The sequence below is a fragment of the Panulirus ornatus genome, chromosome 62 (genome assembly GCF_036320965.1).
Source record: "Panulirus ornatus isolate Po-2019 chromosome 62, ASM3632096v1, whole genome shotgun sequence".
NCBI classification, from domain to species: domain Eukaryota; kingdom Metazoa; phylum Arthropoda; class Malacostraca; order Decapoda; family Palinuridae; genus Panulirus; species Panulirus ornatus.
In genome coordinates, this window is record NC_092285.1 from 2790061 (window position 1) to 2814791 (window position 24731).

General features: G+C 39.3%; 1 protein-coding gene across 7 annotated transcripts in view; it reads right to left on the reverse strand.

Annotated features, from left to right (window-relative positions):
• Window positions 1–24731, reverse strand: part of LOC139745683 (serine/threonine-protein phosphatase 2A 56 kDa regulatory subunit delta isoform-like) — a 187419-nt gene that overhangs the window by 135973 nt on the left and 26715 nt on the right. For 3 of the 7 annotated variants that reach the window (XM_071656097.1, XM_071656095.1, XM_071656094.1), the window contains exons 2-3: window positions 14757–14795; window positions 1870–2242 (exon numbers count right to left, since the gene is read on the reverse strand). In XM_071656097.1, the coding sequence (XP_071512198.1) occupies window positions 1870–2242; window positions 14757–14795 (412 nt within the window). The remainder of the gene's footprint in view (window positions 1–1869; window positions 2243–14756; window positions 14796–24731) is intronic. The other 4 variants (XM_071656100.1, XM_071656099.1, XM_071656098.1 and 1 more) reach the window with 2 other exon arrangements.

Here is a 24731-nt window from a genome sequence, read left to right on the forward strand (position 1 = left end):
AGCGCTACCTCGCACACATGAGGGGGGAGGGGGATGGTATTCCATGTGTGGCGAGGTGGCGATGGGAATGAATAAAGGCAGACAGTGTGAACTGTGTGCATGGGTATATATGTATGTGTCTGTGTGTGTATATATATATATATATATATATATATATATATATATATATATATGTGTACACTGAGATGTATAGGTATGTATATTTGCATGTGTGGACGTGTATGTATATACATGTGTATGGGGGTGGGTTGGGCCATTTCTTTCGTCTGTTTCCTTGCGCTACCTCGCAAATGTGGGAGACAGCAACAAAGCAAAATAAATAAATAAATAAATATATATACACAAATATAGTACGGAACATCAGATTGGGGAGGAGCAGCGTGGTTTTAGAAGTGGTAGAGGATGTGTGGATCAGGTGTTGGTATTGAAGAATGTATATGAGAAATACTTAGAAAATCAGATGGATCTGGAGAAGACATATGACAGGGTTGATAAAGACGCTTTGCAGGTTTTAAGAGTATATGGCGTGGGGGGTAAGTTGTTAGAGGCAGTGAAAAGTTTTTACCAAGGCTGTAAGGCATTTGTATGAGTAGGCAAGTGATTGGTTCCCTGTGAATGTCGGTCTGTGGCAGCGGGTGTGATGTCCCAATAGTTGTTTAATTTGTTTATGGACGGGGTGGTTAATGTGATATGTGCAAGAGTTTTGGAGAGAGTGGCAAGTATGCAGTCTGTTGGGGATAAGAGGGCCTGGAAACTAAGTCAGCTGTTGTTTGCCGATGATACACCTCTGGTGGCTGACTCGAGTGAGAAACTGCAAGAGTTGGTGACCGAGTTTGGAAAAGTGTGTGAAAGGAGAAAGTTGAGAGTAAATGTGAATAAGAGGAAGGTTATTAGGTTCAGTAGGGTGGAGGGACAAGTTAATTGGGACATAAGTTTGGAGAAAAATTGGAAGTGAAGTGTTTTAGATATCTTGGAGTGGACTAAGCAGCAAGTAGAGCCATGGAAGTGGAAGTAAGTCACAAGGTGGGGGGGGGGGAGCAAAGGGAAAAAAGAAAAAAAGACAAAGAAAAGTATTTTTGTATTTTTGAGGATGTGAAAGACCTGTTTTAAGATATGCTATGTCATGTCATACTTATTGGGAAAGAGAGTTAAGAGGTGTAGGGAAAGAAACTGTAATCAAGGAAGCATGGCCCACCCTCAAGTTGCCAATAGCCACACAGTTTGGACTGCCCCAAACCCAACTCTGTTTGGGAAGCACTTACAACAAGAATCTCCACAGATATATGAGCAGCGCTCCATACAACGATAGATCAACCTTCCAAATAATACAGCAATTGTTCATACATCTAACCAAGAGTCTCAGTTTCTGCATTGTAAATAGTAGATTCTGATCCCAAAATGATGAACATGAACCATTTATACATCAAATTGTAATAACCTCAGCGCTCCTTACTCATAGGGTTCTGGTGTTATTCCAGGATCCTTTTTTCCAAAGACTTCTGAATTCTAAGGTTCAGTTATCCTCAGCAGACGGGACATGACGGACTTCTCTGAAGCAAGGAGCTCTCTGACAGAACCATACTCTGATTCATCAACTGACCAAGAACACAGCCTTTCCAAATGTGACTTTTCATCATTCATGGTATACCTCAAGGAGGCAGCATCCAGTAACACCAATGTAAAGTAAACAGCAAACATGCGAGCATCATGGGTTCTGTATATCATTCACCTCTCAATCCCAAAGCAGTTATTCAAAAGTTAACCTAAGGAAGAAAACAATGAAAAACAAAATGTCTGCAGCACATATACATGGATCAGATATGGAAGAGCTGTCACATGAATTAAAGATATTTCAAACACAGTACCTACCTCGTAATGATGGAAGCTTCTGGAGTTCTCTATTCTTAGGGATGTTGAAACGTGATGATGACTGCCGCTTGTCCTTCTTGATGAGGGGAGCACCAGGACCAAACTTTATTTTATTAATCTGTGTAGGAGGAGGAAGGCCATCCTTAATGGATGCAACAGACCCTAAAGGGCCTTCATTCGCACCAATAATTGGTTTCTGTTGTTGATCATCTTGTTGCTGCTGCTGCTGCTGCTGCTGCGGCTGCTGCTGCGGCTGCTGCTGCTGCGGCGGCTGCTGCTGCTGCTGCTGCTGCTGCTGCTGCGGCGGCGGCGGCGGCGGTGGCTGCTGCTGCTGCTGTTGTTGTTGTTGTGGCTCATGTGGTGACTGCTGTTGCTGAGCATGTTGGTGATATGGTAGAAGAGATGTTGGTGAGGGTGACGGTAGTAGTGGTGGTGGTGGTAGAGGCAGGAGCACAGCGGCAAGTTGTTGGAGTTGTGGTTGTTGTTACCGTCAGCGGAGCCACGCACGCACAACACCAAGCAACACACACAGAGAAAGACCAGCAGTTAGTTTTAGTAGGAGAGACAACACACAATACTACTTTTCAGTCAGTGCAACAAAATCTTAATTGATTCCATCATAGTTTTTAGGATGGCATCAGAAACTAATGTCTGGTGGCAAGGAAAGACCATGGAAACTTAAGGCTTCATATATCATTAATGACATAATACAGAACAGATATCTGCATTGAAACAAGATTAAAGCCCCAGTAACCCTACTCTTTCCAGCTACAGGTATGAGACATAGCAAATTCAACAGAGTGTAATAGCAGAGTTCCGTGCACATTATCCTCAAAGATAACAGAAATAATTTAACCAATATCTGAAATACCTGTACTACAGTTCAACTTTTGCTATGTCATAAGTACAGGAGTTCTCATGCTTTTCTAAAGAAATGAACCACCAAGATTTCATGTACCACATAATGAATTAAAAGACAAAATGTGAAATGTTAAAAAGAAATTACCAGGTATATTGTAGACAATGAGTTAAGACAATATTAAAAGCCTAACTTTAACATGACATGAAACCTACCTTTAGATTAATCAAGAAATGGTAAATTTTTCTGTGATTTCAAAATTTTCCTCCAACCATAAGCATGCTACTAAACTACCTGTCTATGATCTACAATTAGCTGCTAATCTTAGTGTTAGCTATATGGTGAACTGCTACATCTACTATACCCATCTCAGCCATCTACTTTCATTCTTATTTTCATCTTGAACAAATTGTACAACTCAAGAATTCATACAAACTATATTTTCATTTTCTAAATCACGTTAAAATATATCATGTCTATGTTCATTTTCCTGGTTAAAAATATCTTATTAGCAGACTGATCATTTTGGCCAATGCTCTTCGAGCTGTCTGCACATGTCCTAGCCACCATGGAATATGCCTGTATGCTGCTTCTTACAGCTTGTGTGTGGAGACCACTGACATAAGGACTGTCCCATATGATTCCTCCATCTTTCTTCTTACCACCATTCTTTCCACATTTCATCTTTAAGAATCTGGTCTACAAACGCCTGGGAAACTCAAATTAATTCTTGTTTTCTTTTTTCTTACAAATACAGTCCTTGAAAAAAAAGGAAAAAAAATGTCTGAACCACCACAAAAAATGCCAGTTGATCGCTTGGCAAGTGATCATTCATTAGCAAGTGCCAGCATCCACCAAAGCTTATACTGTACACACAACAAGGTACATATGTACATCCAACAAAGCACATACAATGTCCACATAAAAACCTTGTCTGCATCCCCACACATTTTCAAAGGCTATATTGACCTTACATTTTACTACTTTGTCATCTCTCCTTTAACCTTGATTACCATCTGCTGATTTCTGGGCATGGAACTAGCAAGGTTCCTACAAGGTTTCTGAAGTATTCTAATTCTATGTTTTATGTTCAAAGGGGTCTTGATCTAAATAAGATGAGGCACTGATGAAGTGTAGCAGGAAGCAGCCACCTGATAGGGCATTCTGAACACTCATTTTTTTTTTTTTTTTTTTTTTTTTTGCTTTGTCGCTGTCTCCCGCGTTTGCAAGGTAGCGCAAGGAAACAGACGAAAGAAATGGCCCAACCCACCCCCATACACATGTATATACATACGTCCACACACGCAAATATACATACCTACACAGCTTTCCATGGTTTACCCCAGACGCTTCACATGCCTTGATTCAATCCACTGACAGCACGTCAACCCCGGTATACCACATCGATCCAATTCACTCTATTCCTTGCCCTCCTTTCACCCTCCTGCATGTTCAGGCCCCGATCACACAAAATCTTTTTCACTCCATCTTTCCACCTCCAATTTGGTCTCCCTCTTCTCCTCCTTCCCTCCACCTCCGACACATATATCCTCTTGGTCAATCTTTCCTCACTCATTCTCTCCATGTGCCCAAACCATTTCAGAACACCCTCTTCTGCTCTCTCGACCACGCTCTTTTTATTTCCACACATCTCTCTTACCCTTATGTTACTTACTCGATCAAACCACCTCACACCACACATTGTCCTCAAACATCTCATTTCCAGCACATCCATCCTCCTGCGCACAACTCTATCCATAGCCCATGCCTCGCAACCATACAACATTGTTGGAACCACTATTCCTTCAAACATACCCATTTTTGCTTTCATGTGTTTAGAAATCTCGTGTACCCACATTTTCTTGCTTCCTAGCAAGAATTCTGGCTTTCTCCTCCTTAGAAAAGTAAGAGTCAACCATTTCTAAGTATGGGTGGAAGAAATAGTGTCCAGGAATGAAATTCCCTAAAAGAAGTGGCAGCCTAGAAGAGTAAAGAAGGAGGATTGTTCCCTCAAGATAGCCTAAGGCCAACTGAAGTAGGTTGCTTGTGCTCAACCTGTCAGAAACACTACTCTCAGCAACCAGATACATAATGACTTCACCCTGACAGCAATATATGCTTGTACCCACAATAAACCTTTGCCCAGACAGCCTGAGGACTGCAGTTTCCAACATCCTGGTCAAGCAAAGACCTAATCCAGCAACCTAGGCTCAGCCCAGGCTGCGGGAAGTGGAGACCCCTCAAGAATCTACAAGATATCCAAGTACTGCCATTAAAAATATTTGGGGGATGACCAAAGTTTTTCAGACACTGTATGTTATCCATTAAAGAAATTAAAAATTTAGACATGAAACAACCATGTGTGGAAATAGCAAGCAATCACTCTGGTGAGCAATCATATGCTAGCAACTTGCTGGTGCCTATCAAGGCAAGAAGTCCAATGTATGTGATTATAGAGTAATGATGCAACCCATGTTCTTATCTTGTAATATTGTGTATACACACAAACCACCTACAATTATGAGTGGAATGCACCTCGGTGAACCCTGTGCTTCTGGCATGAAGTTACATATTCTGAGGTACAGTGATACTGATTAACACAGTCTAGATCAAAGACCAGAATCGACATCTTAACATGTCAGCTTAAAATACAATATGTGCTGTGGGTACTCACATGACATACAAGGTTTACTGTTTCACTTTTTAAAGCAATGCTGAAACATCTACGCAACTTCAACACATTATTAATGAAAGTAAAGGATAAAACATACTTTTGGAGTGAATTTCAACACTGTCAAATGAATATTGTTGAACTGTAATGTAAGGTTAACTATAGCTTTTAAAATACTTAAAAACATGAGATTTCAGAGTTGGAAAAGCAAACTTAGTTAAGCTTTAAAATCTCCCATCTAATATACCACATACTTTAACTGGTATCCTGTCTCTGACTGTATACACTGCCTTTTCAAGAATCTTATCCAGTGCTCCACTTCACATAACTGTTTTGGAATCTTCAGTATTTCTAACCTTCAGTTCGCCTTCAATTTCCTCAGCTTTGTGGTTTCCATCATCTAGCACATTGCCTATGACTGTACCAACAGCCTCTTTGTTAAGGGACTCTTACAGCAGGTTAGGTACTATGATAAATCCCAGGTCTCTCCTACACACAGACTCCAGCAGCTTTTTTTCTGCCATATGGTAAGTAATCATGCTGAGGCCTTCTTTTGCTGTGGACCAACCTGATTACATTTACCTGGGTTGAACTTCCTCAACCATGCATCAGAACTTTTAAGTTGATGCAGTCCTCTAGGCCTTTCACTTCCCTTTTGATCTCTGCAAACATATTCAGAAAGGAGTTTATACTTATTGGCAATATGTTCAATTACATCAAAAAGAGCAACATTCCCAGTACAGGAAACAATGGAAGTCCACCCTTTACAAGAAGGCTCCTCTGAGAAACTTTCACACTGCCAAAACAAAACACAATGGAACTCCATCCTTCTCGAGAGGGCTCTTCCGACAAACATTCTTTGTCCCCTTCCGCTGAGGTAATCTATCTGCTAAAGGAGTCTCTCTTATTCCTACCTGGTAATGCAGCTTATTGAGCTTCCCATGCAGTAAAGAGTCAAATGCTTCCTGGCAGTCCACATACTCTCTCCTGTAAATCTAAGAGGTTTGTTACACATGAGATCCTTTACTTAAATCCATGCTCCTTTCACTTATGTAGTATCTCCTCTGTAGAAGGTCATCCAACTGCTTTCTGATGATACTTTCCAAAACCTTACAGATGGTCATCCAATTGCTTTTTGATGATATTTTCCAGAACCCAGCAGACCAGACTCATCATGAAGATTGGCCTGTAGTTCTTCCCAGACTCCTTTCTTATGAACAGGTATGACGTTTGCCCTTTTCCACTCCTTTGGTGCTTTGCCTTCATCCTACATCTTGAAGAGCATTTCAAGAGATTTGTCTAGTGTATCTGCACACATCTTCAGCACATATGGTGGCCAAATGACTTGCATGGGTAAAGACCTTTCAGCATTCTGCTTGTCTTTTCTATCTTAATTATCATGTCAGAACCCTACTCCCTGAACAGTACCATACAGCAACTGATCAAGTTGGTAATGATCTACATTCTAGGTAAACAGTACTCACAACATAATTTGCATCACTCCTAATGGTCAATTCATTCCTGTGTCTTCCCTAACTACCCAAACAATCTGTCCTCTACCAATGTGGAAACTTACTTTATAACTGACCATTGTGGCTTTTGTCTGCCTCTTCACTGGAAAAATATATACAAGTTTATCTTTTTTTCTGCAAGCACTACAACTGACATTTCTGGTATCTACAATCCCTAAACATTAGTTAATAGTTCCTATTCTGCAAATACAGTCTTGACAGAACTACCTGTATAGATGCTCATACATGCAGAAAAATATTCAATAAATCTATATACCTTCAATAAAACCTAATTTCACTGACATATAGGATATAATTATTTTTCATTGTACCATGAATCTAGACGTCAAATCCTGTACAACAGCTATGGGTAAAAATATATGCTTCAAACACTTCTGTTCAGTACCAGATACAAAGCCACAAAATACTGATATCATGAGATATTTCATGGAAAATATTGAAAGTATGTGTATCTGACTTGCTGCAAACCTAAAGGGTTGGAGGCAACATAAAATTTATCAAAATCTTGTGGTGCTTTACTATGGCAGTCTCATATATATGAAAAGATATGGGGGAAAAAAAGAGGAAAATACTACAAATAATGAATGCTTTATCAGTTAGAGTCCTAACACAGAAAAAAGAACAGTTTATCTGAAGGTTATCCACTACATAAAGAACTAATCATGCACCAAGCCACTACACATAAATATTTCTGGGCATTCACAAAAATGCACCTACAAAATCCACAAAAATACTAAGCAATTTTGGCTATATGAGAACTTCTTTGAAAAATAATGAAGCTAGGGAAACCTCTCAGGAAAAAATCCAAATGCTTGGCATTGTGATGCAATGCAGCGCATACGAACAAAATACAGATGGTGTAATTTTAAAGAGATGCCTGTATCAATTTAAATGATGTTTCTTATCATTGCTTATCTGAGGAAAATTACATCCACACAGCAATATGAAGCTAGTAAGCTGTGATACCTACACGCAAAAATTCAAAGCACAATATTATCCCATAAATATGGTGTCCATCACTTAAAATGAACAGACTATATCCAACATTACTGCTACTACCATACTAATAATTAAATCAACAGTTATTATGTACACATAAGAATTATCATAACATCATATTTTACTATTTCAGCCTTGTAATTACTATCATAAAGGTAGATCGTAATGTATGGTATGATTTACTATACAAAGTGAAATTTGATAACAGTTGCAGTCTTTTGGTGTTAAAAGCAATACAGCTTAAATAAAGTGAAAGAAGGGCACATTGCTTAACAAGAATCCAAAAACATCTTTTATGTCTGCAAAGACTGTAAAGAAGGTATATCTTTTATTTTCTAAGTAAATATCTCTTTATCGACAATCATATAAATGAACGGTAAATTGTACAGTTAACAATCACAAATAATTCTTCAAAAATTACCATAGAAATACAACCCATTATAACTTATCTCTTTAAAAAGAATGCAGATAAAATAGCATGCTTGACTGTCTTGACTCCCCCCCCCCAAAAAAAAAGTCATTCAATTTGGAGTGATTCATAATATGTCCAGGTCAAAACACAGAAATCTAAAACAGGCCTCAACAAGTACCTAAAAAAGTGTACAAGAACACCCAGAATGCAGTGCTTTCATAAGCCTATGTACCATTGCCTTAAACAGCCTGACTGTGAAGTAAGGCAATTAGACAAGCAGCTTGGGTGCACATTGAGCAGTGTGAACTGAGGACCTCTAAAGCCAAAGTAATATATAAACAAGGCATGTCATGTGACAGCACACCGATGTGCTTTATAAATATATAACAAATTTTGCGAATTTTTTTCTGTTTTTTTAATGGATTGTTTAAAATTATGAGAATGTATGATGAATTTCTACTGACTCACTATCTCTAGTAATATTAAAACAAAACCAGGTCAAGTTTTATGAAAATGAAGCCTTCTTCAAAAAAATGCAAGCGATTAATGCCAAAAGACTATGAACATATCATAGCAATGCTATTTCTTTTACATGATCTTAATTACAGCAGCTAAATGTGCCTAACAACAGGCAGCAGCAGCAAGACCAGACATTCAACTATATTTCGTAAGATGCATGGATGCACACTGAACAGCATCACTGCCAGCATAACTATATCTTGGTCTGACACTGTACTTATGTGAAAGGTCACAAGAAAAACAATTCATTCAAATAATACAATTCTAAAGGAATTTGTTTCTTATAATCTTTTAGGAATTATGCAGGCAGCAAAGCTACACAGTTTCCTGGTTACAACTAAGAAAATTAGTCATTCCACTTCCCTAATACACCTAACACCATCACTGCTTCAAGAATGGAAAGCTTAGCTACTGAAGAATTGATTTACAGTGAGTCAGGACCATAGTACAGTATAGATAAACTTAGAGTTTGGATAGGCAGATATTTTGTGATGATTGTGATATATGATAGTGATTTACTGATGATGAACAGGTGAAAACTGATAAGACTTGTGATCTGCCAGCATGTAACTTATGGCATCAATTTGTAGTAGCAAAGTCTTATCAGTAAGGTTAAACCTCAGATTAATATCAGCCTTATAACTACATGTAAAAATAATAAAAAAGCCAAGTAAATTTAAAACAATTAATGAAAACTTACAAATATATAGCTAGCATCTGACTAACTTACAATTTAGAAAAAATCACACTACAATAATTGCAATACTTTAACTATTATTTTCAATATGATTATAATTGAAAAAGCAGAACATCAAAATAATCTTTAAGCGAGTCCCCTTAGGCCAATGTTCACCATTACTTTTAAGTTACAATACCACAATGCTAGATCAGACTTTTTGGAGCAATGTTACATCTGAAGCATGTTTTATGGTAAAGCCGCATCAAAAGATAGACAGTCTGCACAGCAATGTATGTATACTGTATTTATTACCAATTAGTCGCTATCTACTAACTTCTCATTCCTATTCATTCATCAGAGCTGAGAATATTTCTAGTCTATAAGAATATACATTTTGAAAAAGCATAGCATTCAAAGCTTTTCCATTACAATGTTTAACTTAAAGAATTACAATTATTCACATCATAGTTCATGTGGGTGGATCCTTCTTAAAATTCTCAAGCTAGAGGAATACCTGTAGCGAAGATAAAAAGAGGAATGTTTACCTTCAAATTAGATGGGTCAATGAACTCTAGTCTTCTACAAGGCTGAATGATTAGCATCTGTTTCATACCAATGGCCCAAGGGGTATGCGTAATTTTTATCTAATGATATTCTAAGTCCTGAACCTCATTAAAAAAAACACAAAATATTCAAAGTTACTGGGAATGGATTTCTACAAGTAACAGAAATTCAATTCACAAAATCTATACTTTACATACAAAAATTATTTGGAGGTTCTGCTATATATGTCATGAATCAAAAGGAAAGTAATTTTCAAAGAACCTATCATGAAAAACGTGGAAATCGAATTTTGAAGTATTGTAATATTAATGGAATCAATGACTTCCAATGACTGGATATGTTGTTTGATGAAGTCTGTTAATCATAACTAATGGGTTCCATGACTGTTTCAACAAGTCAATGAATCACACATTCCCAAGAAAAAAGATACTAGAGTTCAGAGAGTAATGAATCAGTTATTTACATACTGTTTTACTTTCTTTTTATACTGTAAACAATGTCATCTCATATAAAAGAAGTGTCTGCAGTGCAACTGATTCCTAAGAGAACAAGGTAATGAGTTGGGAGCTTCTGCATAGGCACTACAAGGTGAATGACATGTAAACCTGTTATACAACCTACTGCACTGTATTTGCAAGCATATGAAATATTCAAAGCAAATATGAATATGGAACTGCAACTACAGAATGGCTATTAAGAAAGGGTTTACTCGTTTCTTAGCACTTCATCCATAAAAATAAAATACTGAAGGATTCTGTCCACTGATGGGAAGCAAAACACAATTCAACTTCTGTGTAGGGTACCACAATTCTAAAAATTATGGCACACAAGCAAATAAAGAGTTTTTTGCAATGCAACTATCATTAAACTCAATGTTTTTTACATTTCCATTCATTTCATAACATTTCAATTATGAAATCTGACAATGAATATATGTTAATATCCCTCATCATTTTTCAACTCAACAAAAGTGTACAAATGACCATCCCTCATCCCTTCCTTGCCATTTTCTACTCATAACAAGGCCAACACACTAATCATTTTCTACTCATAAGAGTAAGAAATCCCTGGAGATGACTAGTTCACTCTGAGTTCTCTAACAACCCTAAGTGACTGATTCTGTGAAAACAGCAATTAACACCATATTTAGCTTCTGAGCTGACCCAGCATCTCATGGGTTTGAGTGCAGAATGCAAATGCTGTGCATTCATAAAAAAAAAAAAATTAAACATAAATCATATTACAACTATTATAAAAGAATGTCAATAATTATTCATTACATAACTATCATTAATCACACAATCAAATACTTAACAAATAAACTCCTTCAATAATAAGCAACCTTTCAGTGATCTAAGAGCAAATGTGCTGCTAGCAAATATCCATAAACAGTTTCTTCATATTCAATTCAAATTATTAGCACTAAATCTTGCATGACTTGGATTTACATATTGGAGTGAGAAAAAGGAAGCTGTAAATACTTTTTTGACACTAAAAATTCACATCATTTTATCCTTTCTGTGCAAGACATGTCTTTCAGAGGTTTGCCAATTCTGTGCAAGTAAAAGTTATCAGTTTTAAATTTGGTACTTTTAAAAGGAAGCCTGTGAGATTGCCATGGGAACCATAAATCAAATGAACCAATGGCCATGATGCATTCACCTATATGCAAGAAAATTATTACCCCACCTAAGATATAGAGAATATTTGATGTGCAGCAATGATGATGGAACACTTTTTAAAATATGTTCATCAAAAGTAGAAGAAAGTGAAAAGGAAGATGAATGAACATAGGATCTGTAAGCCCAAGCCAGACTAAAGGAAAATGAAGCCACACGATACAAGCAAGGCAAGGGACATAGGGCACATTTTAGTCAGATAGATGTGATTCTGCACCATGTCTGGTTTCGATTACACTGACTGTATTGTACTAGAAAATAGAGGTGTGACAGACCATAACAAAGTGCCTGTAGAAGCATTAAGTGAAGAATGTGAAATCATGCCTGGAAAAAAAAATGTGGATTTTGAGCCCTGAAAATACTTTTCTTTCTGAACTTACTTTTCTTTCTGTGTGCAGTAAGCTTGAAATAAATTTCTTGGAAATATGCAGGTTGGAACCCTGCCCAGCCTCAAATTTGGTGATAAAGTAGCAGCCTATGCTCACCCTTTTTGAATAATTCAGATATAATTGCAGCCACAGCTCATCTCATTCAGGTCTGCCCTTAGTCAATCAGCAACTACCACCTTGCACACCTCACACCCTCCAACATGCTCAAGTCCCCAGCCTTCTGAGCATCATTCACTCCATACTTCCATCTCCTTGGTGTCCACTTTTACCTTGTTCTTTCCATTTCTGACTTGTATACCCACTTAGTCAACCTTTCCTCACTTTCCATATAATCAAACCATTTCCTCAAATCCTCTTCAGCTCTCTCATTCATACTCCTCTTACTATTACATCTCTCTTATCCTACCATTTCTTATTCAACCAACCCTCCTTACACCACATAATCCTCAAAGATTTCATTCCAACACATCCATCCTATCCTTTACAATTTTGTCTAAGGTCCACACTTCACATCCATATAGAGGACTATTATAACATAAAACATGTCCATCTTTAACCTTAAAAGTAGTGAATTCACTTTCCATACATTCCTCAGTGCACCCAAGACCTTTGCCCCCCCTCACTCACTCACTATGGCTAGCTTCACCTCCCATGGTTCCATCTGTTGCCATATCCACTACCAAGTGTCTAATACACTCCACTTCCAGTTCTCTCCCTTCAAACTTACACACCAAATAACCACTATCTTTTCACAGCTGAGCCTAATAACCTTGCTCTTATTTACATTTACTCAACATTAACCTTTAACATACTCCCAAATTCAAGCAACAGCTTACGAAGTTTCTCACTCGAATCTGCCACCAGCGCTGTATCATCAGCAAACAACAAATGACTCACTTTCCCACCCCTCTGCCCCTTTAAGACTGAATACCTCATCTTTCCAAGACCTTTGTAATCACCTCCCTCACCATCCCAACCATAAACTCACTGAGAGCCTCCACTCAAAACACCACAGTGTTTCTGATGGTTGCAGGAAATGTGTTGAACAGTCTTCAGCCCCTAATGTTTTGAAGGTGTGTTCCCTTGAACCATTGCACTTATGAATTCAGTCCTCCATGCCTATTCTATTAAGAAAACTTCTCCTGAGTATATGTTGGGATACATGCCTTCTAGGACTCTCCAAGTGTAATTTATGATACAACTTTCCCATCTACAATTCAATCCAGAGACTGAAACCCCAGGATTTCAGACATTCTCACTGGTTTTGATCCTTTACAGTACCACAGCAGGCCTTTAAAGAATTCTGCACACTTTCTAGCTCTGCAAACACCCTGAGAGGTAATGTCTGCATTCAGTAATATTCTGTTCACAAGTGTTTGGATCTTGAAAAGCATCATTAATACTCTTTCTTCTCTTGTCTTGAAAGCTGGGAAGATCTTGCTTATCACATTTTTGGAAGAGAGAACTGCTATTCTGTTGTGTTTGCAGAAGGTAAGGTCATCATACACTATCACTCCAAGGTCCTCCACACTGTTCAATCATCATGTGATGGTGTTTGTATGTCTATCATTCTGCACTTCTCATTTCCTTACTCTTCCCATAACACCAAAGCTGACAATTTTCCATACTGAAACATATGATTTTAGTGACCAGCAGAGGATTTTGTTTATCTATTTGAGATTTCTCTGTGCATCTTCCATTGATGAGTTTTACAATTACTCAACAAAAGAGTTCAGTGTGAAACTATGAATACATATCTATCTATTTAGCACACACCTATTCCCTACATGACCTCCCATTAAGGAAGTGGCTACATTACAGAAGTCTATAATTTGTAAAGTTTTTGCTTTACTCAGACAAGAATAAAAAATAGAATGGGAGTGAGTACATCACCATGGGAAATTGAGCTTTTTCTTATGAAGGCACTAGAAACAGAATGATTTACAACAATGTGATGAGATATGTCTATAAAAAGTTGTGTGTGGAACCACCAGTTACAGTAGTTCTACCCATCCTATTCATTTTGTGTAATACAATACTGTGGTCACACTTATCAAACCCCTTTGCAAAATTATGTCAACATTCTGTTTGTTCTCCACTGCCTGTATCTACAATTCTATGGTAATGGTCAAGAAGTACAATCTTCCTGCTCTAAAACCATGATGCCCTGGGATATGTTAATTATTATTGGTTTCCATGATACATCTAGCTTGAAATATGAGAAAAGACTTATATGTTAATGAGAGCCTCTGTAATAAGGAAAGATAATCCCAGTTTCATAAGCAATAAAACAGCAAAGATGACAGGTAAATGTAAAAGATTTCAACTTTCCAGAAAAAAAATTCAGGCACAATTCTTTCTGGTACAGTGCATCTAAAAAATTCAGAACTTAGAAAAAAAATTAAATGTTGGTCAAAATATTAACAAAGAAACAGGATGGTTAACAGAAATATACAATGCCACAATGAATCAAACTAAGCATGAATTAAGCAATGGTGATCAGCCACTTTTGCTCTTAGAACTGATAAACTCCTAAAACAAATATCACTTAATTATAATAACAAAAAATATCTAAGGAACTTACATCATCTGCTTCATTTCCAACTTGATTTTTTGCAGTTTCCTGAAAAGAAAAGAAAATATCAAAGAAAAATCAAGAAGGTAACTGGGGCTGCTTGACATATTGAAAAAAATATCAGTCAATATACAGAGAGAATGTGTACATGTACATATGTGTGTGTATGCATAAGCATACATACTGATGTGTATATGTATGTGTGCAGGCATGAGTATGTGTAAATGTGTGTATATGAGAGGAGAGATCTTTGTTCGTCTGTTTCCTGGCGCTACCTCGCTGATGCGGGAAGCAGCGATCAAGTATATGTTTCCTGTGATGTGGGGTAGTGCCTGAAATGGATGAAGGCAAGTATGAATATGTACATGTTCATATATGTATATGTGTATGTATGTGTAATTATATGCATGTATATGTGTATATCATAGAACATACAAACCTAAAACAGCCAGGATTGAACCCACAACCCCTGCGTGGCAGGCGGTAGCGCTTCAGCCTCCCCTCTCATCCACAACAGACTGCATACTTGCCCCTCTCTCCAAAACTCTGTGTATGTATATGTATGTATACATTGAAATGTATAGATATGTATATGTGTGTGTGTGGGCATTTATGTATATGCTTGTGTATGTGGGTGGGTTGGGTCATTCTTTCGTCTGTTTCCTTACGCTACCTCACAACACAGAAGACAGCAACTAAGTATAATAAATATATAAATATATAAACGTGTATGTGGGTAGGTTGGGCCATTCGTTCTTCTGTTTCCTCGTGTTACCTCACTAACGCGGGAGCCGGCGATTAAGTATAATAATACATTATTCTATTTCATTATGCTTTATCGCTGTCTCCCGCATTAGTGAGGTAGCACAAGGAAACAGACAAAAGAATGGCACAACCCATCCACATAAACACGTCCATATACGCGCATATACATACCTATACATTTCAACTTATACATATATATATATATATATATATATATATATATATATATATATATATATATATATATATATATATATATTTTTTTTATACTTTGTCGCTGTCTCCCGCGTTTGCGAGGTAGCGCAAGGAAACAGACGAAAGAAATGGCCCAACCCACCCCCATACCCATGTATATACATACGTCCACACACGCAAATATACATACCTACACAGCTTTCCATGGTTTACCCCAGACGCTTCACATGCCTTGATTCAGTCCACTGACAGCACGTCAACCCCGGTATACCACATCGCTCCAATTCACTCTATTCCTTGCCCTCCTTTCACCCTCCTGCATGTTCAGGCCCCGATCACATGAAATCTTTTTCACTCCATCTTTCCACCTCCAATTTGGTCTCCCTCTTCTCCTCGTTCCCTCCACCTCCGACACATATATCCTCTTGGTCAATCTTTCCTCACTCATTCTCTCCATGTGCCCAAACCATTTCAAAACACCCTCTTCTGCCCTCTCAACCACGCTCTTTTTATTTCCACACATCTCTCTTACCCTTACGTTACTCACTCGATCAAACCACCTCACACCACACATTGTCCTCAAACATCTCATTTCCAGCACATCCATCCTCCTGCGCAACACTCTATCCATAGCCCACGCCTCGCAACCATACAACATTGTTGGAACCACTATTCCTTCAAACATACCCATTTTTGCTTTCCGAGATAATGTTCTCGACTTCCACACATTCTTCAAGGCCCCCAGAATTTTCGCCCCCTCCCCCACCCTATGATCCACTTCCGCTTCCATGGTTCCATCCGCTGCCAGATCCACTCCCAGATATCTAAAACACTTCACTTCCTCCAGTTTTTCTCCATTCAAACTCACCTCCCAATTGACTTGACCCTCAACCCTACTGTACCTAATAACCTTGCTCTTATTCACATTTACTCTTAACTTTCTTCTTCCACAAACTTTACCAAACTCAGTCACCATAAATAAAATAAATATATATATATATTATCCCTGGGGATAGGGGTGAAAGAATACTTCCCACGCATTCCTCGCGTGTCGTTGAAGGCGACTAGAGGGGACAGGAGCGGGGGGCCAGAAATCCTCCCCTCCTTGTATTTTTTTTAACTTTCTAAAATGGGAAACAGAAGAAGGAGTCACGCGGGGAGTGCTCATCCTCCTCGAAGGCTCAGACTGGGGTGTCTAAATGTGTGTGGATGTAACCAAGATGTGAAAAAGGGAGAGATAGGTAGTATGTTTGAGGAAAGGAACCTGGATGTTTTGGCTCTGAGTGAAACGAAGCTCAAGGGTAAAGGGGAAGAGTGGTTTGGGAATGTCTTGGGAGTAAAGTCAGGGGTTAGTGAGAGGACAAGAGCAAGGGAAGGAGTTGCAGTACTCCTGAAACGGGAGTTGTGGGAGTATGTAATAGAATGTAAGAAAGTAAATTCTTGATTAATATGGGTAAAACTGAAAGTTGATGGAGAGAGATGGGTGATTATTGGTGCATATGCACCTGGGCATGAGAAGAAAGATCATGAGAGGCAAGTGTTTTGGGAGCAGCTGAATGAGTGTGTTAGTGGTTTTGATGCACGAGACCGGGTTATAGTGATGGGTGATTTGAATGCAAAGGTGAGTAATGTGGCAGTTGAGGGAATAATTGGTATACATGGGGTGTTCAGTGTTGTAAATGGAAATGGTGAAGTGCTTGTAGATTTATGTGCTGAAAAAGGACTGGTGATTGGGAATACCTGGTATAAAAAGTGAGATATACATAAGTATACGTATGTAAGTAGGAGAGATGGCCAGAGAGCGTTATTGGATTACGTGTTAATTGACAGGCGCGAAAGGGAGACTTTTGGATGTTAATGTGCTGAGAGGTGCAACTGGAGGGATGTCTGATCATTATCTTGTGGAGGATAAGGTGAAGATTTGTATGGGTTTTCAGAAAAGAAGATATATATATATATATATATATATATATATATATATATATATATATATATTATCCCTGGGGATAGGGGAGAAAGAATACTTCCCACATATTCCCTGCGTGACGTAGAAGGCGACTAAAAGGGGAGGGAGCGGGGGGCTGGAAATCCTCCCCTCTCAATTTTTTTTAATTTTCCAAAAGAAGGAACAGAGAAGGGGGCAAGGTGAGGACATTCCCTCAGTGGCCCAGTTCTCTGTTCTTAACGCTACCTCGCTAACGCGGGAAATGGCGAATAGTTTGAGAAAAAAAAAAAAAAAAATATATATATATATATATATATATATATATATATATATATATATATATATATATATATATCTATATATATATATATATATATATATATATATATACATATACATACGAATAAAGTGTATATGAACGCGCACCTTCATAGAACATACAAAGCTCCATCAGCCAGGATCGAACCTGGGACCCCTTGTGCAAGAGGCAGGCATGCTAACCGCTAGGCTAAGGGACTTAGCCTAGCGGTTAGCATGCCTGCCTCTTGCACAAGGGCTGTGTGAAAGAAGAATGTTAAGAGTAAATGTGAATAAGAGCAAGGTTATTAGGTACAGTAGTGTTGAGGGTCAAGTCAATTGGGAGGTGAGTTTGAATGGAGAAAAACTGGAGGAAGTGAAGTGTTTTAGATATCTGGGAGTGGATCTGGCAGCGGATGGAACCATGGAAGCGGAAGTGGATCACAGGGTGAGGGAGGGGGTGAAAATTCTGGGAGCCTTGAAAAATGTGTGGAAGTCGAGAACATTATCTCGGAAAGCAAAAATGGGTATGTTTGAAGGAATAGTGGTTCCAACAATGTAGTATGGTTGCAAGGCGTGGACTATGGATAGAGTTGTGCGCAGGAGGATGGATGTGCTGGAAATGAGATGTTTGAGGACAATAAGTGGTGTGAGGTGGTTTGATCGAGTAAGTAACGTAAGGGTAAGAGAGATGTGTGGAAATAAAAAGAGCGTGATTGAGAGAGCAGAAGAGGGTGTTTTGAAATGGTTTGGTCACATGGAGAGAATGAGTGAGGAAAGATTGACCAAGAGGATATATGTGTCGGAGGTGGAGGGAACGAGGAGAAGAGGGAGACCAAATTGGAGGTGGAAAGATGGAGTGAAAAAGATTTTGTGTGATCGGGGCCTGAACATGCAGGAGGGTGAAAGGAGGGCAAGGAATAGAGTGAATTGGAGCGATGTGGTATACCGGGGTTGACGTGCTGTCAGTGGATTGAATCAAGGCATGTGAAGCGTCTGGGGTAAACCATGGAAAGCTGTGTAGGTATGTATATTTGCGTGTGTGGACGTATGTATATACATGTGTATGGGGGGGGGTTGGGCCATTTCTTTCATCTGTTTCCTTGCGCTACCTCGCAAACGCGGGAGACAGTGACAAAGCAAAAAGAAAGAGAAGATATATATATATATATATATATATATATATATATATATATATATATATATATATATATATATATATATATATATAATTTATTAAAAAAGGGGGTAACTGTATTGTTGACTGGTTGGTAAGGTTATTTAATGTATGTATGACTCATGGTGAGGTGCCTGAGGATTGGCGGAATGCGTGCATAGTGCCATTGTACAAAGGCAAAGGGGATAAGAGTGAGTGCTCAAATTACAGAGGTATAAGTTTGTTGAGTATTCCTGGTAAATTATATGGGAGGGTATTAATTGAGAGGGTGAAGGCATGTACAGAGCATCAGATTGGGGAAGAGCAGTGTGGTTTCAGAAGTGGTAGAGGATGTGTGGATCAGGTGTTTGCTTTGAAGAATGTATGTGAGAAATACTTAGAAAAGCAAATGGATTTGTATGTAGCATTTATGGATCTGGAGAAGGCATATGATAGAGTTGATAGAGATGCTCTGTGGAAGGTATTAAGAATATATGGTGTGGGAGGAAAGTTGTTAGAAGCAGTGAAAAGTTTTTATCGAGGATGTAAGGCATGTGTACGTGTAGGAAGAGAGGAAAGTGATTGGTTCTCAGTGAATGTAGGTTTGCGGCAGGGGTGTGTGATGTCTCCATGGTTGTTTAATTTGTTTATGGATGGGGATGTTAGGGAGGTAAATGCAAGAGTTTTGGAAAGAGGGGCAAGTATGAAGTCTGTTGGGGATGAGAGAGCTTGGGAAGTGAGTCAGTTGTTGTTCGCTGATGACACAGCACTGGTGGCTGATTCATGTGTGAAACTGCAGAAGCTGGTGACTGAGTTTGGTAAAGTGTGTGGAAGAAGAAAGTTAAGAGTAAATGTGAATAAGAGCAAGGTTATTAGGTACAGTAGGGTTGAGGGTCAAGTCAATTGGGAGGTGAGTTTGAATGGAGAAAAACTGGAGGAAGTGAAGTGTTTTAGATATCTGGGAGTGGATCTGGCAGCAGATGGAACCATGGAAGCGGAAGTGGATCATAGGGTGGGGGAGGGGGCGAAAATTCTGGGGGCCTTGAAGAATGTGTGGAAGTCGAGAACATTATCTCGGAAAGCAAAAATGGGTATGTTTGAAGGAATAGTGGTTCCAACAATGTTGTATGGTTGCGAGGCGTGGGCTATGGATAGAGTTGTGCGCAGGAGGATGGATGTGCTGGAAATGAGATGTTTGAGGACAATGTGTGGTGTGAGGTGGTTTGATCGAGTGAGTAACGTAAGGGTAAGAGAGATGTGTGGAAATAAAAAGAGCGTGGTTGAGAGAGCAGAAGAGGGTGTTTTGAAGTGGTTTGGGCACATAGAGAGGATGAGTGAGGAAAGATTGACCAAGAGGATATATGTGTCGGAGGTGGAGGGAACAAGGAGAAGAGGGAGACCAAATTGGAGGTGGAAAGATGGAGTGAAAAAGATTTTGTGTGATCGGGGCCTGAACATGCAGGAGGGTGAAAGGAGGGCAAGGAATAGAGTGAATTGGAGCGATGTGGTATACCGGGGCTGACGTGCTGTCAGTGGATTGAATCAAGGCATGTGAAGCGTCTGGGGTAAACCATGGAAAGCTGTGTAGGTATGTATATTTGCGTGTGTGGACGTATGTATATACATGTGTATGGGGGGGGGTTGGGCCATTTCTTTCGTCTGTTTCCTTGCGCTACCTCGCAAACACGGGAGACAGCGACAATTAAAAAAAAAAAATATATATATATATATATATATATATATATATATATATATATATATATATATATATATATATATATTTATTTACTTATTCATATATTATACTTTGTCGCTGTCTCCCGCGTTTGCGAGGTAGCGCAAGGAAACAGACGAAAGAAATGGCCCAACCCCCCCCCCATACACATGTATATACATACGTCCACACACGCAAATATACATACCTACACAGCTTTCCATGGTTTACCCCAGACGCTTCACATGCCTTCCACTATGCACGCATTCCGCCAATCCTCAGGCACCTCACCATGAGTCATACATACATTAAATAACCTTACCAACCAGTCAACAATACAGTCACCCCCTTTTTTAATAAATTCCACTGCAATACCATCCAAACCTGCTGCCTTGCCGGCTTTCATCTTCCGCAAAGCTTTCACTACCTCTTCTCTGTTTACCAAATCATTTTCCCTAACCCTCTCACTTTTTCACACCACCTCGACCAAAACACCCTATATCTGCCACTCTATCATCAAACACATTCAACAAACCTTCAAAATACTCACTCCATCTCCTTCTCACATCACCACTACTTGTTATCACCTCCCCATTTGCGCCCTTCACTGAAGTTCCCATTTGCTCCCTTGTCTTATGCACTTTATTTACCTCCTTCCAGAACATCTTTTTATTCTCCCTAAAATTTAATGATACTCTTCACCCCAACTCTCATTTGCCCTTTTTTTCACCTCTTGCATATATATATATATATAAATATATATATATATATATTTATATATATATATATATATATATGTATATATATATATATATATATATATATAGGGGAGAAAGAATACTTCCCACGTATTCCCATGCGTGTCGTAGAAGGCGACTAAAAGGGGAGGGAGCGGGGGGTGGAAATCCTCCCCTCTCAATTTTTTTTAATTTTCCAAAAGAAGGAAAAAGAGAAGGGGCCAGGTGGGGATATTTCCTCAGTGGCCCAGTTCTCTGTTCTTAACGCTACCTCGCTAACAGCGGGAAATGGCAAATAGTTTGAAAAAAAAAAAAAAAAATATATATATGTGAAAAAAGAGCAAGGTTATTAGGTACAGTGGGGTTGAGGGTCAAGTCAATTGGGAGGTGAGTTTGAATGGAGAAAAACTGGAGGAAGTGAAGTTTTTTTGATATCTGGGAGTGGGATCTGTAGCGGATGGAACCATGGAAGCGGAAGTGGATAAATGGGGTTTGGGGGAGGGGGGGGAAAAATTTTGGGAGCCTTGAAATGTGTGGAAGCGGGGGGAAAATTATCTCGGAAAGCAAAAATGGGTATGTTTGAAGGAATAGTGGTTCCAACGATGTTGTATGGTTGCGAGGCGTGGGCTATGGATAGAGTTGTGTGCAGGAGGATGGATGTGCTGGAAATGAGATGTTTGAGGACAATGTGTGGTGTGAGGTGGTTTGATCGAGTAAGTAACGTAAGGGTAAGAGAGATGTGTGGAAATAAAAAGAGCGTGGTTGAGAGAGCAGAAGAGGGTATTTTGAAATGGTTTGGGCACATGGAGAGAATGAGTGAGGAAAGATTGACCAAGAGGATATATGTGTCGGAGGTGGAAAGATGGAGTGAAAAAGATTTTGTGTGATCGGGGCCTGAACATGCAGGAGGGTGAAAGGAGGGCAAGGAATAGAGTGAATTGGATCGATGTGGTATACCGGGGTTGACGTGCTGTCAGTGGATTGAATCAAGGCATGTGAAGCGTCTGGGGTAAACCATGGAAAGCTGTGTAGGTATGTATATTTGTGTGTGTGGACGTATGTATATACATGTGTATGGGGGTGGGTTGGGCCATTTCTTTCGTTTGTTTCCTTGCGCTACCTCGCAAACGCGGGAGACAGCGACAAAGCACAAAAAAAAGAAAAATATATATATATATATATATATATATATATATATATATATATATATCTTTCTTTTAAACTATTCGCCATTTCCCGCATTAGCGAGGTAGCGTTAAGAACAGAGGACTGGGCCTTTTTTGGAATATCCTCACCTGGCCCCCTCTGTTCCTTCTTTTGGAAAATTAAAGAAAAAAACAAGAGGGGAGGATTTCCAGCCCCCCAATCTCTCCCCCTTTAGTCGCCTTCTACGACACGCAGGGAATACGTGGGAAGTATTCTTAATCCCCTATCCCCAGGGATATATATATATATATATATATATATATATATATATATATATATATATATATATATATATATATAACAGACGAAAGAAATGGCCCAACCCCCCCCATACACATGTACATACACACGTCCACACACGCAAATATACATACCTACACAGCTTTCCATGGTTTACCCCAGACGCTTCACATGCCTTGATTCACTCCACTGACAGCACGTCAACCCCTGTATACCACATCGCTCCAATTCACTCTATTCCTTGCCCTCCTTTCACCCTCCTGCATGTTCAGGCCCCGATCACACAAAATCTTTTTCACTCCATCTTTCCACCTCCAATTTGGTCTCCCTCTTCTCCTCGTTCCCTCCACCTCCGACACATATATCCTCTTGGTCAATCTTTCCTCACTCATTCTCTCCATGTGCCCAAACCATTTCAAAACACCCTCTTCTGCTCTCTCAACCACGCTCTTTTTATTTCCACACATCTCTCTTACCCTTACGTTACTTACTCGATCAAACCACCTCACACCACACATTGTCTTCAAACATCTCATTTCCAGCACATCCATCCTCCTGCGCACAACTCTATCCATAGCCCACGCCTCGCAACCATACAACATTGTTGGAACCACTATTCCTTCAAACATACCCATTTTTGCTTTCTGAGATAATGTTCTCGACTTCCACACATTTTTCAAGGCTCCCAAAATTTTCGCCCCCTCCCCCACCCTATGATCCACTTCCGCTTCCATGGTTCCATCTGCTGACAGATCCACTCCCAGATATCTAAAACACTTCACTTCCTCCAGTTTTTCTCCATTCAAACTCACCTCCCAATTGACTTGACCCTCAACCCTACTGTACCTAATAACCTTGCTCTTATTCACATTTACTCTTAACTTTCTTCTTCCACACACTTTACCAAACTCAGTCACCAGCTTCTGCAGTTTCTCACATGAATCAGCCACCAGCGCTGTATCATCAGCGAACAACAACTGACTCACTTCCCAAGCTCTCTCATCCCCAACAGACTTCATACTTGCCCCTCTTTCCAGGACTCTTGCATTTACCTCCCTAACAACCCCATCCATAAACAAATTAAACAACCATGGAGACATCACACACCCCTGCCGCAAACCTACATTCACTGAGAACCAATCACTTTCCTCTCTTCCTACACGTACACATGCCTTACATCCTCGATAAAAACTTTTCACTGCTTCTAACAACTTGCCTCCCACACCATATATTCTTAATACCTTCCACAGAGCATCTCTATCAACTCTATCATATGCCTTCTCCAGATCCATAAATGCTACATACAAATCCATTTGCTTTTCTAAGTATTTCTCACATACATTCTTCAAAGCAAACACCTGATCCACACATCCTCTACCACTTCTGAAACCGCACTGCTCTTCCCCAATCTGATGCCCTGTACATGCCTTCACCCTCTCAATCAATACCCTCCCATATAATTTACCAGGAATACTCAACAAACTTATACCTCTGTAATTTGAGCACTCACTCTTATCCCCTTTGCCTTTGTACAATGGCACTATGCACGCATTCCGCCAATCCTCAGGCACCTCACCATGAGTCATACATACATTAAATAACCTTACCAACCAGTCAACAATACAGTCACCCCCTTTTTTAATAAATTCCACTGCAATACCATCCAAACCTGCTGCCTTGCCGGCTTTCATCTTCCGCAAAGCTTTTACTACCTCTTCTCTGTTTACCA